This window comes from Sinocyclocheilus rhinocerous, unplaced genomic scaffold, assembly GCF_001515625.1.
Source record: "Sinocyclocheilus rhinocerous isolate Xijiao unplaced genomic scaffold, SAMN03320098_v1.1 scaffold4214, whole genome shotgun sequence".
In the NCBI taxonomy this organism is placed as follows: Eukaryota; Metazoa; Chordata; class Actinopteri; order Cypriniformes; family Cyprinidae; genus Sinocyclocheilus; species Sinocyclocheilus rhinocerous.
The window spans coordinates 14,724-31,787 of record NW_015636077.1 but is presented as its reverse complement, the minus strand read 5'-3'; the positions used below and the strand labels follow the sequence as shown (position 1 = coordinate 31,787).

At 38.3% G+C, this 17,064-nt stretch overlaps 2 protein-coding genes across 2 annotated transcripts in view; one reads left to right on the top strand and one right to left on the bottom strand.

Annotated features, from left to right (window-relative positions):
- Nucleotides 1–15,170, top strand: part of LOC107747652 (histone-lysine N-methyltransferase 2B-like) — a gene marked incomplete at its 5' end in the record, with an annotated part of 32,442 nt that extends 17,272 nt beyond the window's left edge. The window contains 20 exons of the mRNA XM_016562250.1: nt 296–397; nt 906–1,016; nt 1,790–1,866; nt 1,964–2,184; nt 2,293–2,390; nt 2,780–2,917; nt 3,147–3,305; nt 3,461–3,578; nt 3,714–3,792; nt 3,916–4,076; nt 4,162–4,332; nt 4,427–7,442; nt 7,544–7,636; nt 8,188–8,297; nt 8,375–8,512; nt 8,804–9,056; nt 10,131–10,238; nt 10,657–10,740; nt 11,201–11,330; nt 12,449–15,170. Of these exons, the coding sequence (XP_016417736.1) occupies nt 296–397; nt 906–1,016; nt 1,790–1,866; nt 1,964–2,184; nt 2,293–2,390; nt 2,780–2,917; nt 3,147–3,305; nt 3,461–3,578; nt 3,714–3,792; nt 3,916–4,076; nt 4,162–4,332; nt 4,427–7,442; nt 7,544–7,636; nt 8,188–8,297; nt 8,375–8,512; nt 8,804–9,056; nt 10,131–10,238; nt 10,657–10,740; nt 11,201–11,330; nt 12,449–12,724 (5,643 nt within the window). The remainder of the gene's footprint in view (nt 1–295; nt 398–905; nt 1,017–1,789; nt 1,867–1,963; nt 2,185–2,292; nt 2,391–2,779; nt 2,918–3,146; nt 3,306–3,460; nt 3,579–3,713; nt 3,793–3,915; nt 4,077–4,161; nt 4,333–4,426; nt 7,443–7,543; nt 7,637–8,187; nt 8,298–8,374; nt 8,513–8,803; nt 9,057–10,130; nt 10,239–10,656; nt 10,741–11,200; nt 11,331–12,448) is intronic.
- igflr1 (IGF-like family receptor 1) overlaps nt 13,112–17,064 on the bottom strand; it is a 7,117-nt gene continuing 3,164 nt past the window's right edge. Inside the window, exons 6-7 of the mRNA XM_016562242.1 lie at nt 16,291–16,431; nt 13,112–16,178 (exon numbers count right to left, since the gene is read on the bottom strand). Of these exons, the coding sequence (XP_016417728.1) occupies nt 15,862–16,178; nt 16,291–16,431 (458 nt within the window). The 3' untranslated portion in view covers nt 13,112–15,861. The remainder of the gene's footprint in view (nt 16,179–16,290; nt 16,432–17,064) is intronic.

The following is a 17,064-nucleotide window of genomic DNA, read 5'->3' as shown; positions in this document are numbered from 1 at the left end:
TAAACCAGCAAAGGACCATCTTAAACCAGCAAAGGACCAGCATAAACCAGCAAATGACCAGCATAAACCAGCAAAGGACCAGCTTAAACCAGTATCCCAGCGTCAAATCATACCTAACCAGCATATGCTGGTTTTTTCAACAGGGAAAGCCCAATCAAGAGGAAATGTCAGTAAATGTTTTTGTTTTTTTTGTTTAAATGTTTTAACATTCATGTTCAAGAATGTCTTTTGCAGGATACATATAAAAAGGAACACTGCTTAGTTACAGATTTCTGTATTTTGTCTTGTTTCGTAGTGCACTACAGTGGGTTCCCTGAACACTGTGGATGAAAATTTGCCTGTCTGTGACTTCCGGGCTATTGGAAAGAAGTTTGATGAAGGCCTGTACACATCCTTGGTCAGTGTCTGTACACAGACTCAGTGCCTGTGCTTGTCTTAGATCTGAGATCAACATAAGGGAAACGTCTTTAGCATTGTACCTCAAAGTTTGCCTTCCGAGTCGCAAAGAAATTGAGTTATCCTCAAATGGGATTGTACAGTTGAAAATGACCATAGTAATTGGTCCACATTCTATAGTTCAATTTGGCTGTGTAGTTTCACCATGCTTTTAGAGTGTTTAGCATCCCATAAAGCTAATAAACTAGTGCGTTATGCGTGACTATGAGTAATTACTGTTAGAAGTTATTTGTTATGTGGTTTTGAGATGCCATTTCTGAACTAAATAAAGCAACTAAATAAATGCAGATTCTCTTGCACATTAATCACTAGCATCTCTCTCGACACACATCTTAGATAGTCAATCTCAAACTTAATCCTTGATTTAATATAAACATTTTTAAACTCTTGTTTTGGTAACAGAATAACAAAATAGCTATGTTGATTTCGTTTGTGGCTTTGTCAAGCAGAAATCCTTTCATGAGGATGTGGTGAAAGTAATTCGCAATTACTTGGAAGATGAGGAATTTTTACCGGAGGACCAAAGACCCACTGCCCTTTCCCGCTCGTATTACCTGAAGGTCAGGTTCTATTGTATTTTATATTTTTAATTAATTACCAAAGTTATATTTTTACCCAACCAGTCAGAGTACCTTAGGTCATTCTGTGAAAACCATACTAATGATGCACTGCTTAAAAATACAAGTCTGGAATTTTATTGTTAGTCAGGATATGACTGCAACTTCAGTTGCTATTTGACACTACAGCTGTTCAAATTACTGACTGTTAGTTTTATCATCTTGAAAGCAAAAATACTTTTTTACATTGTAGTTTAATTTTGCATGATTCATATATATATATATATATATCCAAATATAGTCCTAGAAATGCTTTTAGGATAAAAGACCCACTGCCCTTTCCCGCTCGTATTACCTGAAGGTCAGGTTCTATTGTATTTTATATTTTTAATTAATTACCAAAGTTATATTTTTACCCAACCAGTCAGAGTACCTTAGGTCATTCTGTGAAAACCATACTAATGATGCACTGCTTAAAAATACAAGTCTGGAATTTTATTGTTAGTCAGGATATGACTGCAACTTCAGTTGCTATTTGACACTACAGCTGTTCAAATTACTGACTGTTAGTTTTATCATCTTGAAAGCAAAAATACTTTTTTACATTGTAGTTTAATTTTGCATGATATATATATATATATATTTTAACTTTTGGCAGTCCAATCACATGAGACAAAACAAAGTAGTATGTTAGCATGCATTTCCAAATATAGTCCTAGAAATGCTTTTAGGATATTTGTTTTTGTGGTTAAAATCTGCTTTTCAATTCTTTTTAGCTCTTAGAGGAAGTTTATGCGTGGTTTAACAGTCAGGACCCTAAAATATGGGATCCACGCACCAAACATCTGCCAGCGTAAGCACCATCTAATTCTTTCCATTTGAAATAAACATTCATATATGAGCGGAAACGTTGTATCTTTTGGCAATGACACATGCCTCCATTCCTGCAGCGGTATGCTTTCACATGCTGTGATGCCACCAAATTATGAACATGTTTATGCTCAATGGCGTGAGAGAGATGGATGTCATAAGGCTTTGGACAGTGCCCCACAGATGACTGGAAGACACATGGATGTTAAATTGGGAGAAGAAGAGGATGTGTCCACACCTTTAGCCCATAACCCTAAAGGATACTTTATGGACACAAGGGCGTTACAAATGAATCTGAAAGGTAAATAAACACGCAAGTATAGAATGACATTAGTAACCATTCATGATTGTGAACATATGGAAAGCAGTGCAAATTATCCTAACTTTGGATTTTGATGTTATCTCCCAGGGAAGAAGGGTCGGCCTGCTAAATCCGATCTGGACACAGGTTTGGACGACGAGAGACAGTGCGCTCTGTGCCAAAAATACGGTGATGCAAAGGCCAGTGTAAGTACTTTTAAGACATAATTTAAGACCGTAAACTCACCACAGTATTCTACCTTTATTATAGCTTTTTACTACTAGGCCTTAACATGGATTTTAGGAATGGTGCCATGGTAATACCATGGTTTTTTTTTTATGACACATGCAATGTAAATATTACGGTATTCTTTGCAGTACCATGTAAACACTATGGTATATGAATATAGTAATCATTATAGCTATCATTATGGCATTACCATCTGATAATATCACTATACCAGTACTTCGCAGTACTTTTCCTAAGGGTGCTTACAAAGTTATAATTATCAGATGCATTGTCATAAAATTACAGCATACAACTCTTACTGTAAACTGAAATTACAATCCTCTGTATTATACATTTCTCTTCCCAGGATGCAGGGAGGTTGCTCTATCTAGGGCAGAATGAATGGGCTCATGTAAATTGCACCATGTGGTCTGCAGAGGTGTTTGAGGAGGACAATGGCTCACTTCTGCATGTTCACAGTGCTGTTGCACGAGGTCGTCTGATGGTATGTCATTAATCTCATGTAATTCTGGTTCAACTGAGCCATTGGTGACACTTTGTACTGCCTTGAGTTAATAACTTTAACAAACATGATGCTTTATAGATTGTTAATGTATAATGTAATAGTTTGAAATTTCATAATTTAGTATTTAAACATGAACAGTTTGCTTCAGTTAACAGTTAAACTCAATATAATGTTTGGCTTTGCTAATGTTCTGACTTTCCTTCCGTAGCGCTGTGAACGGTGTAACCGAACTGGGGCAACAGTAGGTTGCTGCCTTACTTCGTGCCAGAGCAACTACCACTTCATGTGCGCCCGCTTTCGCAACTGTGTCTTCCAGAATGATAAAAGAGTTTTCTGTCACAAGCATCGTGACCTTATAAGTGGAAAAGTGAGCTTTCAGTTTAATAGCATTTAATTTAGTCATAGCTGAACATTTTTTTTTTGTTTATTATATTTACTAAAAATTCAGTTAAATAGAAACTTAATGTTGGCTTTTACATGGCTGGTCTGAGAGAACACTTTTTTTCTTCTGTAATTTACCAGATCATCACTGGTCAAGGGTTTGAAGTACTTCGGAGAGTTTATGTGGATTTTGAAGGGATTAGTTTTCGCAGAAAGTTTTTGACTGGATTGGAGCCGGAGTCAATCAATTTAATGATAGGTTGGTCTTTTTATTGTTGAAGGATATATAAATAACACAATGTAATGTGTATAAATATGAATATAACGTACTGTTATATAAAAATGATTATACAATTCCTGCACAATGTTTTAAACAAAAATTTTCACCTGTTAGGTTCTTTGCTAGTAAAAAAGCTTGGAAAGCTGAGTGAATTATCTGCCTGTCATGGAAAACTTTTCCCCGTGGGTTATGAGTAAGTACATTTAATTTTTTTAGGAGTTTGCTCCTGACATAATGGACATGCTACTTCTATAACACTTCTAGTATTGACACTTGCTTGCACATCAATACAGTTTTTGTTTCTTCTGCTTTTTAGATGCTCTCGCTGGTATTGGAGTACTGTAAACCCCTTACGTCGATGCAAATACACATTTCGTGTTAGGGAGGTTCGGCCAACTGTTCAGGAAAAACCAGTGGAAGAGTCGCCCGATCAGGGAGAAAATTGCACAATTGCCCATAGCCCATGGCCCCAGTCAGGTGAATAATATTACTAATTGCAAAGTTATAGCTTGTACTTATGGCATTTTTTGAATATTCAAATTCCAATGTATATGTTCATTAGAATCTGAAGCCCCGGGAGTGGATTTGTCTTCAACTAATCCTTCCACTGAAACAAATTCCACCTCGGTATCTGTCTTTGCCAAACCGGACCTTGGTGCTCGTCCCAAAATCCCTTTATACCCCCAGAACAGAAGACCTGCTGGAGGACTATCCAGACCACTGCCTTCTCCAGGTAGTTAATATCAATTCAATGAAGATGCATGTATGGCCTTCACAAAGTTCATAAGAAGCATTTTGATGATTGATTGTTTGTTTGTTTTACCCAGGAGCTGCCCCATCCAAACCTCACCACATCCTGACTATTAGTGATTTGGATGACACTCGAAGGCCACGACGGCATAGCCCACACAACCAGAATAGTGGTACCCGCAGTCACATGACCTCCCCTACTTTTGGATCCCCTGCAGCCCCAACTGCATCTAGAGCAGGTGGTTCCCACCACCCTAAAACCTCCCAGCCTACCTCCCCAGTTTTCCCCCTTGGTGCTACTGAAAACCTGCTGACCTCTTCATCAGCTCGTCCTGTCGGTCGAAGTGCTTCCTCAGTCCGGGGTTCTGGAATATTGACACCCCATTCTACCTCAGGACTATTTTCACAGTCCACAAGGCAAGGTGGCATTGGCAGCACCCCTTGGACCAACCGATCCCTCACCTCTCCCACCCACCTCTCCACAAGACCAAGGCCTTTTGATTTTAATCCGATAGACTCTGTTGAACTTCCACATAATTTTATAGCATCACCACGGGAGCATCCAGCAGAAAATGGTGCCTTGCCATTAGGAGACACTTTGGGTACACAAAAAGGTAATCATCTAGGCAGTGACAGGGATTTCCCTTACACATCCTTCCACTTAGAGGCGGACCTGACTGTGGCACCTGAGCTGAGAACTGAGCTTGAAATTGAAGAAACCGAGCTGAATGAAGGCGTAGCTATGAACTGCAGTGCGCAAATTGTAGTTGAAGGTGAAGACAACCAGGAAGACTTCTGGGAACCAGATGAAGAGAATTCCAAAATGTCTACCCAGAGATTGTCTTGTACTGTTGATCCTTGTAGGGAAGACTGGGGTAATAGTTCTTCTGATGAGGACATGGAAAACTACATCAACTTCACTCGCACGGTGGTTACTTGCAAGGCTCAAAGGGATGCCTCTCAGACATCTACATCTCCATCTTTAAGGCAGATTTCACAACTTGATGGTGTGGATGATGGGACAGAGAGTGATACAAGTGTGGCTAAAAATGATAACCAGGGTGTGAAATTGTCGAATCAAGGCCAAAAGCCACACAAACCGCTCAGCGCTGTGCCTCATGAACAGACCGCTAGCAATAGGCTATGTTTGGCATTTCCAAGTCCTGTTTCTGATATTTCTTCAATTCGGTTAGAACCCGTGTCCAACTCGGAGGCTGTTGCTTATCAAGATTCTTTTGGTGTAACTCAAACATTGCAATCAAACCCTTTGGTGGTTGTACACACACAAGACACTTTGACTAATTTTGTTGACCTAAAGCCTTCAAACCCTGCATTTTCTACATATGGTAATGATTACCAAGCCCCTCATTTAATAATAGAACCAGAGACACCCTTAATTCTTGAGAGATGTGATCCTCTTTCACCAAATGCACATTTCACAGAGTTGGTCCCAGTCCAGGATTCCCTGAGTGACCCACCGGACTCTAAAGAATTGTACTTGGATCCTAGTAGTGGCCACTTTGTGTCATCTATGGCTGACTCTAGAGTTTACCAAAACAACCACTTGCAAGATGATTCTCCTGACCTAATGGAAGTTAATGGAATTCAGAATCTACAGCAACAAAATCCTGTTCCTTTCATGGTGTTACCCAAATCTGCATCATCTTCTGAACTTTTATCTTCTGATTCCTCTGCACATGTTTCTTTTGCAACATTCCCAAATCAGACACCTTCTGCAAATGTTTCCTTGTTCCCTGTCCAAACTCCTGAGGGTAAGATGGTCTTGCCACCCATGGAGAGTTTCAGAACCAAATTACACCCAACTGCTGAACCAAGGCATCCTGTCCCTTCAGTTCCTGGAGGGGCAATGCCATGTGTTCCCACAAATTTGCCACAGAAACCAGAGTCTATGCTGTCTGTACCATCAGCCACTGGTGTACCCCTTGGGACTTATGGGCCAGTTTCGGGTACAGTGTCTGTCCCGTTGCATCCCACTTACCTGCAGCCTATCGGCTCTACAACAGTTGGCATAGTCTCCACCTCCTCCTCTGTAACTTCTCAACCATCAGCTCAGTGCCAAGCAATGCCTTCTGCTATTCAGCCAGCCTCTGCTCCAGGTGTCATCAATGGGTACAACACCACACCTATGCAAAGAGAAACAGCTCTAGGACGAACAATTTCCATAAATTTTTCAACCCCCAGATCAACAATTGAACCCCAACAACAGTTGGTTACCCAAGCATTACCAGGTCATGCTATTCTTACCGTAAAGGAGGTTGGTGGACCCAATGTGGATCCTACACCACACGTTTTACTTGTTAATCGTCTTGGTCAGATTTTTGTCAAAAACCCTGAAAGCAACACCTTCCAGCTGCCGACACCAAATTCCCCTTCATATAACTGTGTTACTCAAATCGCCAGCCTCTTGCAAAGCAATGCCTTATCGGCAACACTTGCAGCAGCTGGGAACTTGACCCCAGTTGCAGGTGCCACCATTCCAACCCAAGTCCCCCAAATTGTGACCCCATTGGTACAGACCTCCAACACCATTACACAGCTACTTACCACTAGTACTAATGGAGCAGCTTCACTACCAGCAGATGTTAAAAAGCCACGTAGGAATGCCAAAGCTTCTGGAGATAGAGTGAAAAAACTAGGTGAAAAGTCTTCCACACCTAGAAGGACGAAGTCTACTAACACACATGGCCCTTCTAGCAAACAATCTACGAGTCAAATAGCAACCTCCTCAGATATATCTAATCAAGCAGATTGTGCCCAAGCTATCATCAACCAAGCTATGGCTGGATATTATGATCCCAACAAGACTTCCCTAATTCCCTCATCACCTCATAACAGTACCATTATTGGGCGAACTCAGACAACAAGTTCAGTAGTTTTGCCAGAAGGACTCCTTGTCGAACCAGAGATGAAGGCTTCCCCACCAGCGACACCAGAAGCAGCACCTCGACCAAAACAGGTTCGAATGAAAAAGGTGTCCTCTTTATCTGACCGTTTTGCAAAATCTGACTTTTTAGACCTGGACCGCCCTAGTGGATTGGAAGAACCACGCAAACCAAACTCCGTATCAGCCAGGTAAATGGAACCAGTAGGAATTTACTCAAATTTACGTATGTTTTCTGTGCTTTCAAACTCTGCATGGAATATTCATTTCTCTTTTCCTCTCTCTGTTGCAGGTATGGAGTTCGCATTAAAACCCCAACCGTCAAGGGAATTCTAGACTGTGACAAGCTGAATGAAGAGCGAAGTAGTGACTCTGAGAGTGCAAGGTGAGCCTTTAAGTGGAAAAGGCGGAATTCCAGGGTGATTTCAATAAAGACATTTAAGTATCAGTATTATTTATGCCTTTTCAACAGTTTTGAAGTTAAGAAATAATACACAAATGTCACCTTCTTCCTCAAGAATATGAGGTTACTGGTAGCATTGTGAGTCCTGCACTGCAAAAGTATTTGTAATATAGTATTACAGTTTTGAAAAATGGTTTTGTTAAACAATCTAATTTTAGCACCTACCTGTATTTATTTCTTTTTTTTGCTCATCAAACAGTAAATCCAGTGCATACATGCAGTACATCATGCCAAATGTCTAAATAAATATTTTATATATTTCAAAGAAAGAATACTGAATACTTTCATATTAAATAATAAGAAATACCACAGTATTTTTTATGTGGGCAGTTTGTTCCACCTTTTCCAATTAAGTATATCATTAGAATGAGTAGTGACGTTATACTGTTGTAATGGAAAGACAATTTTAGACACTAAAATGGCATGACTAAACAACTGACACTGTACGTGGCTTATCATCTATTTTATTTTAGGCCTGGACCTTGGGATCGTCTTTCGTTGCCTCGTGGTGGAGACAGCAACAAGCCAGCAACCTGGGATCCTGCTAACCGTAATGCACTGTCTGACTGGAACAAATACTCGGGTATTATTTTGTATTATTTTATTTTGCTCACTTTAAGGTGTTTCAATGGATTAAACAATGAGACTCTTTTCTTTTAGGGATGCTGTCCTGTTCAGATGATGAGATGCCTCCCTCAGATGGTGAAGAGCATAGTCCTCCCAGCCGAGACCAGCCCCACCTACGCTTTGAGATCGCTAGTGATGACGGCTTCAGTGTAGAAGCAGACAGTATTGAGGGTAGGAGATCATGTCTTTGACTGTGGTTGATATGAAAATATTTGAACAATTATTTTGTATTTGTTTTTAGCTATTGTATTTAATCAGTTTATTTATTTAATTTTTTTTAATTATGCAAAATACATGGCCAGTAGGTAATATTTATTGTTGAAATTGTTCTTAATTCATTTGCCATTGGCAGGCCAAAGACCTAAATATGTGATGTGTGCATGTAAATTGTAGTGTTTTTAAATTTTTTTTTATGTATTTATGAACCAAAAAAATGATCATATTCATTCTTCGCATACACAGTTGCTTGGTCCGCTGTTATCGAGGGAGTCCAGGAGGCCCGTGCTGTTGCTGGCCTGAGGCAACTCACTTTTTCTGGGATGAGCGGGGCACGTGTGATGGGAATGCTGTACGATGCCATAGTCTACCTGGTGGAACAGCTCCAGGGGGCCAATCGCTGCCAGCGCCACACCTTCCGCTTCCACAAGCAAGCCAGTCAGGAGGAAGATCTGCCCGTTAACCCAAGTGGCTGTGCCCGCTCTGAAGTCTACCTAAGGTCAGTTCACTTGTTTAACTGTCAATTAATCAAAAAAAGTGCTGGTAACAGTAATAGAAAAAAAACATACTCTATAAAATACTACTACTCTGTGTGTCTCTCTCTCTCTCTCTCTCTCTCTCTCTCTCTATATATATATATATATATACATAATTTTATAGATATATATTTACAATTTATTAACTTCTGAAGCCCATTTTTGTAGTGTCTTTTCAATGCTTAATTTGTTTGTTGCAATAACATAACACTACTACTTAATAATAATAATAATAATAATATTATTGCTGTTGTTGTTTTTGTTATTTTAATTTAAGGGCATTTCCCAGCAATAATAATTAATATGTGATTATTTGCTGTTCATTTGATTAATTATCTTGTCTGCCACAATAATAATAATAATAATAATAATATTTTAACTTTTAGAAGATGACAGTTTATTGACTTAAAAAGCCACTTTTTTAAATGTCCATTAAGTACTTAAGTTGTCCGCCTAATGTCATATTATTACTACTAAATAATAATAAATTTATATTATTATTGTACATGATGACAAACAATTTGACTTGTAATACTACTAATACCACCACCAATAATAATAATAATAATTATTATTATTATTAAAGAGCCTTTTCTAGCAAACTGATGTGTGATTATTTGCTGTTCATATGATTAATTTATGGCCTTATTGTGTAATTAATTCAGTTGTGTTTTATAATTGATTGACAGTCCTAGTTCACAATCTAGAACCAGTTACTGGAACTTTGTGCCCTTAAATAAGGAAATTAATAGCAGGTCGCTGTTAGGGGAATGTCCCTATACCATTAACTTCTATAGAAAGAGGCTAAATGACTAATACCGAGCAACAAGAATGTAGGTGTTTTAAAGTGAAGAAAATGTTCTGCGCTGTGCTTCTTGGTTACCTTGCAGACATGGGGTGGGGGTTTGGATGTGTACTTGTATAGGAGAGCAAGAAGAGATGTTATCTAGGAGCACAAGTTTTGTGATGTAAGTTTGCATGCCTAAAAATGTCTTTTCTGAGTATAGTTCACACCTACTCTTTTATCTGTTTCGCAGGAAGTCTACCTTTGATATGTTCAACTTCCTGGCGTCACAGCATAGACAGCTTCCTGACACCGACCTGTATGATGAGGAGGAGGATGAGGTTCTTCTCAAATCCACCAGGTCAAATAAGACTGTATTACAACACTATGTGCATAAAGTCGCAGTTGAAAAGCCATTCCATTGCTGATTTGTTTTTATTTGTATTTTTATAAAGAATAGTTTTTAAAAATATTTTAATAGGAGTTATTATGAGAGATACTCGAGGTAATATTTTTGCTGAAAAAAAAAAAAAAAAGACTGAAAAGTTGATATGATTTTTATGAAAAATGATTGATATGAAAAAATATAAAAAATTTTGTTTGTTTGTTTTGTTTGTTGTCATGACAGTGTTCTCTTCATATTCCCTTCCCCTTTTTTATCTTTTACTGTTCATATTTCCTCTTTCTTGGTTATTTCCCTCAGTGTTGCTCTTTTTTTTTAATGATTAGTCAACTGTGGTTTGGTTCACATGACGAATAAATTCAATTGCACTTTGTAGGCGTGCAACAAGTTTGGAGCTTCCGATGGCGATGCGCTTTAGACATCTAGAGAAGACATCCAAGGAAGCGGTTGGTGTCTACAGGTAGGTTGACTGTTTTTAAACGTTAAATGAGGAACCGAGTCAGTTTCAGTTCTGTCCCAGCTCCCACATTTGAGCAACATCAGTAGAAAAGATGGGCATGTCTTTATATTTGGCAGAAGTCAAAATTCCATTATGAGGCTATATAAGATGAGATGAAGTCACCAGTCGCATGAAGGAAATGTTCACCTTTAGTTTCCAAGTGATCTCTCAAAAATGTACCTGTGAAAACCCCCCGGTGACATGGCGATCTATAAAGATGCTAATCTTTAGATCTGCTTAAAATATTGGTCTTTCTTTTTAGCCCTACCATGTCTTAGACGCAGCCAGCGAAAATATAATCTTTGGAATCCATGCTGCAATCCTTTTCCAGTTTCTTTTCATCTGCTCTCTTGGTTCTCTTAAGAAATTATTTTCATTCAAAACAGGTCACGTTCATTCCTGTAACTTATTCTTGCTGTAGGTCTGCGATTCATGGAAGAGGCCTGTTCTGCAAGCGAAACATCGAGGCAGGAGAGATGGTCATTGAGTATTCAGGCATTGTCATTCGTTCTGTTCTTACGGACAAGCGAGAGAAGTATTATGATGGCAAGGTATGTAGAAATGTGCTTTTTTTTTTTTAGAGCATATTTGTGTATTTGTGATCGCTAATTACCACCAGGTTTAACAACAGAAATGCATTTTGGATTGTCATGGCCCTCTGTTTTTACCCATTTTATTTGTTATATAAAGAATAAAATAAAAAAGAACTCATATTTTGCCTATAATACAGAACTACCACATTTTGCTATAAGTTTGATTGCATCATATAATAATTGCTGTTAATAGTGTTCATCGTCTGTTTTATTACGTCTTCAATAGATTTTTTCCGTACATTTCTGCCATATGTACATTAACTGACAGTCACCACTGATAAGCTACCACTAAATATTGTAGAAACTTAATTTGCTGTAAAGTTGCTTTGCAATGATTTGTATCGTGAAAAGCGCTATGCAAATAAACTTGACTTGACTTGACTATAAAAATTTTTACTTTTATTACCAGAATGCAAAAAAAACAACTTCTTACTGTAATGTAAAAATATATATAAAATATTTTTTATCACACACAGGTTTTGTTTTTGTTTGTTTGTTTGTTTTTTCAAAAAAAGTCTATTTAAACAGGTTTAGAAAATTATTTAATTCTTTAGTTTAAAACAACTGTTTTCTATTTCAGTATATTTTAAAATATATTTTATTCCTGTGATGCAAAGCTGTATTTTTAGCAGCCATTACTCCAGTCTTCAGTGTCACATGATCCTTCAGAAATCATTCTAATATGCTGATTAGCTGCTACGTTTCTTATTGTTATCTATGTTGAAAACAGTTGTGCTGCTTAATATTATAGGCCTTTTTCACGGTCCGCGTTCGAAAACCGGAAGCTTCGAGTAGTTGTGTAAAATAACTTCCGCTGTAGCCTGCATGAATGGCAATGCCCATAGAGGTTGTTGTGATTTATTAATGAACAATCCATCATAGACGTTTCATCAAAACATGTTAACCACAGTTTTCAAATATTAATCGGCTATGACGAATTTATTTAAAATTGTATTTATTTTAATTTAATTAATAATATTTAATTTATTTATTTGTACATAATTTTCTGTACTATATTTGGGTTAGAGTTTGAATATCACTCTTATACCACCTCTTTCCTCTGCTCTTCCTACCAGGGCATTGGTTGCTATATGTTCCGCATCGACGACTTTGACGTGGTAGACGCCACGATGCACGGTAACGCGGCGCGGTTCATCAACCACTCCTGTGAGCCAAACTGCTACTCTCGAGTCATCAACGTGGAGGGTCAGAAGCACATAGTCATTTTCGCTTTGCGGAAAATCTACCGTGGAGAGGAGCTGACCTATGACTACAAGTTCCCCATAGAAGATGCCAGCAACAAGCTCGGCTGCAACTGTGGTGCTAAGCGCTGTCGGCGCTTCTTAAACTGAAGAGCAGTGCTGGAGAAGTCGATGGAGTTTGACGGGTAAAAATGGTCGACCGAGGCTTGACGGGTAAAGGGGGTCCATGCTGAAGGTTTCAAGCTTAACAGTCACCACTTCAATGTCAAAGTCGTTCAACAGGCACATACAAGGGCCACCAACTGTTGTGGAGCCATTCACGCCCTTCAACCAGGATTCCTCCCGATCAATTGCCATTCAGTCCAGTAGAGCAGATGAGATGGGAGCATGAGTGATGATGTCTGGTAACACGGCCAAGGCCTTTTCAAGAACATTTCCCACCATGCTGCATCATCTTTGCTTTATTAAAAGTTTTATCGGAATATTAGTGGGTTTTGAAACGAGTCTCGGTTTCGGTCATAGCCTTTTTTTTTTTTAAACCTGGCACGAATATTGAACTCTAGGCAGAGTCCTTGTATATTTTGCAACAAAATTGTGACTAATCTTAAATTATGTCTGCAGGCTTTTTTATGCTTTCCAAAAGCTGGAACACGCTGCCAAGAGTTTGGGCGTTCTGTTGCAATGAATAACCTTTAATTTCAAACAACCTCCCTTTTTCTCCACCCTTGAGCTGACCTTGAAGTGCTGGATTCTTACGATCTAAACAAAATCACCTCTGTGCTTGAGAAGCATTTTACTGTGCGGACCACATAGTGTGTGAAAGCTTAGCGGCAGTGAAGATACTGTAAAAACATGCATATTACTAATGAAATGATGTGAACGTATTCAGATCTGTATCTTATCAATTTTATTTTAGATCACACTTTCGTGTTTAGCTTAGAAAGACTCCCACTTCTCAGGACAACACTGTAAACCCCCTCAGAACGACCCATGGATCCACTCCTTGGCAGTCAGTAAGAGACTCTGTTGTGTTTTACACTTGTCTGTGACCGCTTTCTTTCGCTTAAACTCTTTTAATCTACTCAAATGCTTTATTTTTAATAATTTATTTTCGTTGTATTTTTACAGGCAGGTCTGACTTTTCATTCTGTTTTTGTGGGCTTGTTCTGTGGTGTAACTGTATAAGCGTTTTTTAAACTTGATGACCTCCTCCATGGTGCTAAGCCCAACATGAATCCTAAAGAGGATCAAATCCATACTTCCTCTGTTTCATGCCATGTCAGAGATCCGATGCGAGCTGGAGTTGATGCACCCCGTTACTAAAATAGCAAAGCCAACCATACACGCTTTCCAACAATGAGCCCATAAATGTCAATGGTGTGTTGAAATTCGGAGTACTCATAAGCGGCAACGCTTTAGCATGTTTGTGCTTTTTATACCTCTTGAGAGACTTGTGTCGAAACAAAATCATGCCTGAGTGGATATTTGTGTTTCTTTTCGTCGTGTAGTAGAGGACACTACTTAAGCTAATCGTGACTAAATGCATCCTCATTGCGTCAAGGTGTGATGACGTTGTGGATTGTTCCTGCAATAAATCATTTTTTGCCACAATTGCACATACAATTGGAGCTCTACATTTATCTAGGGAGTTAGAAACTGCTTAAAGTGTCCTAGAGACGTAGGAGCGTGAAGGCGATGTATACTGGTGACTTACAAAATCTCTATATATATATATATATTTATAGAAGAGTTATTGAAACAGTTTTTCAGTAGACGGTGGCACTCGGCACCTTAATTGTCCTTGAAAGATTTGGGAGTTGGTTCTCTTCTTCATGCAGGAGAAAAATCAACAAGCTGATGCCATCGTTCGGACTGTAAGGGCGTTCTGTTTATTCCCGTTTAACTTTATGGGAGTTTTTACCCAAAGGTCTGTGCTTTTTGTATGTGACCAAGGTCTTATCAGAGTTGAGGATGAGTTCTTGCAACGTGGCCTTTTTACGAGGTGATGTTTTGAGCCAGCTGTTTGTTTTAAATGTCTTAGTTGTCTGATTTTATTTGACGTTCTCAAAGGAGAAGTTTCCTCCCACTAAATCACGTTGTCATCTCCTGCTTTTTCCATATTCTGTGTGTTTGTGTGGAGGGGGAATCTCCATCAAGATCCTGAAATTTAGCATCTCTCAGATTTTAATCAAACCACCCCAGACTTGCAAGGATTCTACCTCAAGCTGTTCAGACAACATCAAGTAATACTAATGCAAAACTAGATTTGCTTGGTCTGTTCTGTCATGCAGAGTTGGCTTGTGTGCAATGAAGGATGCAAAGCACTAGTCAGGACCTCCTGTGATAATGCATCTCCCAGAGCTTCTTGGGAAAAGAAAATCTGTCTGTTCCTTTGTAGGTTATTTTAAAAAAACAACAACGTTGTGTTGAAAAAGACTTAAAATGGAAAAAAAAAAAGTGTCTTTGCCACCTTGTACAAACGACCCCTAAGTTTGTAAATAGTTGTATATATATTTCTAAACCTGTTTAATTTTTCTATGCACTTTTTTTATTTATAATGTTTTTGCTTAATAAAGATGTACAATGTTTGAACAAAGTTCAAGATTTATTGTGGTATTTGTGCTGAACGTACAAAATAATCAATTGTGCGCCGCTAGTAACTAATGATATATTGCTTTCAGAAAGGGTTTGTTGCCAAATCCGGTTTAGAAATTGAAAACATGTAATATTGGTTTGCCAACAATTATATTCACAAGATTTATAATTCATATAAAAACTTTCGAAGAATTTTTTTTTTATGAATTATAGTAATTTAACAAAAATCAAAATTATGAAACATTAATAGTGTTATGTAGTGTTAAAAGTAAATAAGCGTGAACTAGGATAGAATGGAGGTAGAACATTTAGGGGAAACTCCAAGTGTCTTGTCTTTGATTGTAAATGCTTCTATATGGCCTCCAAATGCACATCTGTTACCCATTGTTAACTGAATGAAGGAGTTGTTTTCGTCCAAAATAACCCTAGACGTTCATATTGTGTGCGTTTTTCAAGCACTGCATGCTTCAACAGCTATCACTGAATGCTGAACTTATATAGGAAAAAAATACTCTAAAACAACAATTTTCAAGTTGGCGATTTCATATAAATGCACACTACAATTTGATTCATATGAAAATGCTAATTCACAAATTTGCCCAAACGTAAAATAGTTACGAGGTTATGTTGAACAATACAGTATAATAAGTGAATTACTGTTTTGTGTTCTTAAAATATCACATGAATTATTCTTAAACACCCGCAGGAAGCTTCGCCAAAATCTCCACTGCATCGTTGCGACTGATAGCAGTTAGCAGCTCAGCGAGGTGGCTGACAGTCCAGTCTGGGTTTTTGGTGACGACACCCTCCAAAACAGCGACGAGGGGGCTTTTGTGGTCCTTCATGGAATAGGCATAATTGATCCAGGCAAAGGAAAAGGAGCACTGGGCGGCAAGGTGACGTGTGTTCTTGGCACCAGAGATGTCCGGGTCTAATACCAACACAAGCTCCTCAAGAACATCCAGGTTGTTCAGCACCGTTTTGAGAGGTGCATCCTGGACCTCAGGTGCTGTGAATAGATTTACAGAAAATCACCAGTTTCTCACTTGGAAAATTACTCAAGGAGTAATCAGGAGTTTATCTAGGGTCATGTAAAACTAGTTTGTTCTTCGTATACCCACCTAACAGATGCGACGATCCAGTTACGTGATCATTGTTACTACTCTCTTTGATTATGTTGTATGAGATGGCCTGTTCATATCTGCCAATGCCCTTTTTGGACAGGCTTTCATGACTTGCTCCATTACAGCATTTTTTTAATTCTGTTAAACACAAGAGAAGTTCATGTTTTGTTAATCTTGTGAGATTAATTTTGCTTCATCGTAGCACTCAAGACTTTATGTAGCAATAATAATTATGTAATACTACAAAATAACACATAAAATGTGATGTTTATAACCTCTGTTGTAAAAAATTATGATTTCATACAAGTGCCCATATTTCATTGGTCAAAAAAACAAACAAAAAACAGTCCCGTCCCAAACTCGCGTCAGTGTTGGTGTGTTAAAATGCCCAAACAAACAGAGCAATGTTTTAATAAAGTCACTAGAGTAATCTGTTTATGAAAGACATATGTGTCATGTTAAACTACCAATCAACCATTAATTGATTTATTATTTTATTTGCATAAAGAATAAATTAAGGAATAAATGAAGAGTTTGGTTCCAAAACGCGATAAACGCCATTTTTTTATAAAAATTGAGTTTCCGCCAAAATCAGTATTGTATCTGGTCGGTATTGAAAAGTCCATTTTTAATTTTACGCAAAATGCGATATCCGCCGAGTTATTCTGTCATGTTTTCTCCCTTTTTTTCCAAACCGCGACAAACGCCAGTCTCCCTTTTCTGCAGAATGCGATATATCACCTGGCTTCCTAGTTTTCCTCATCTATTTTG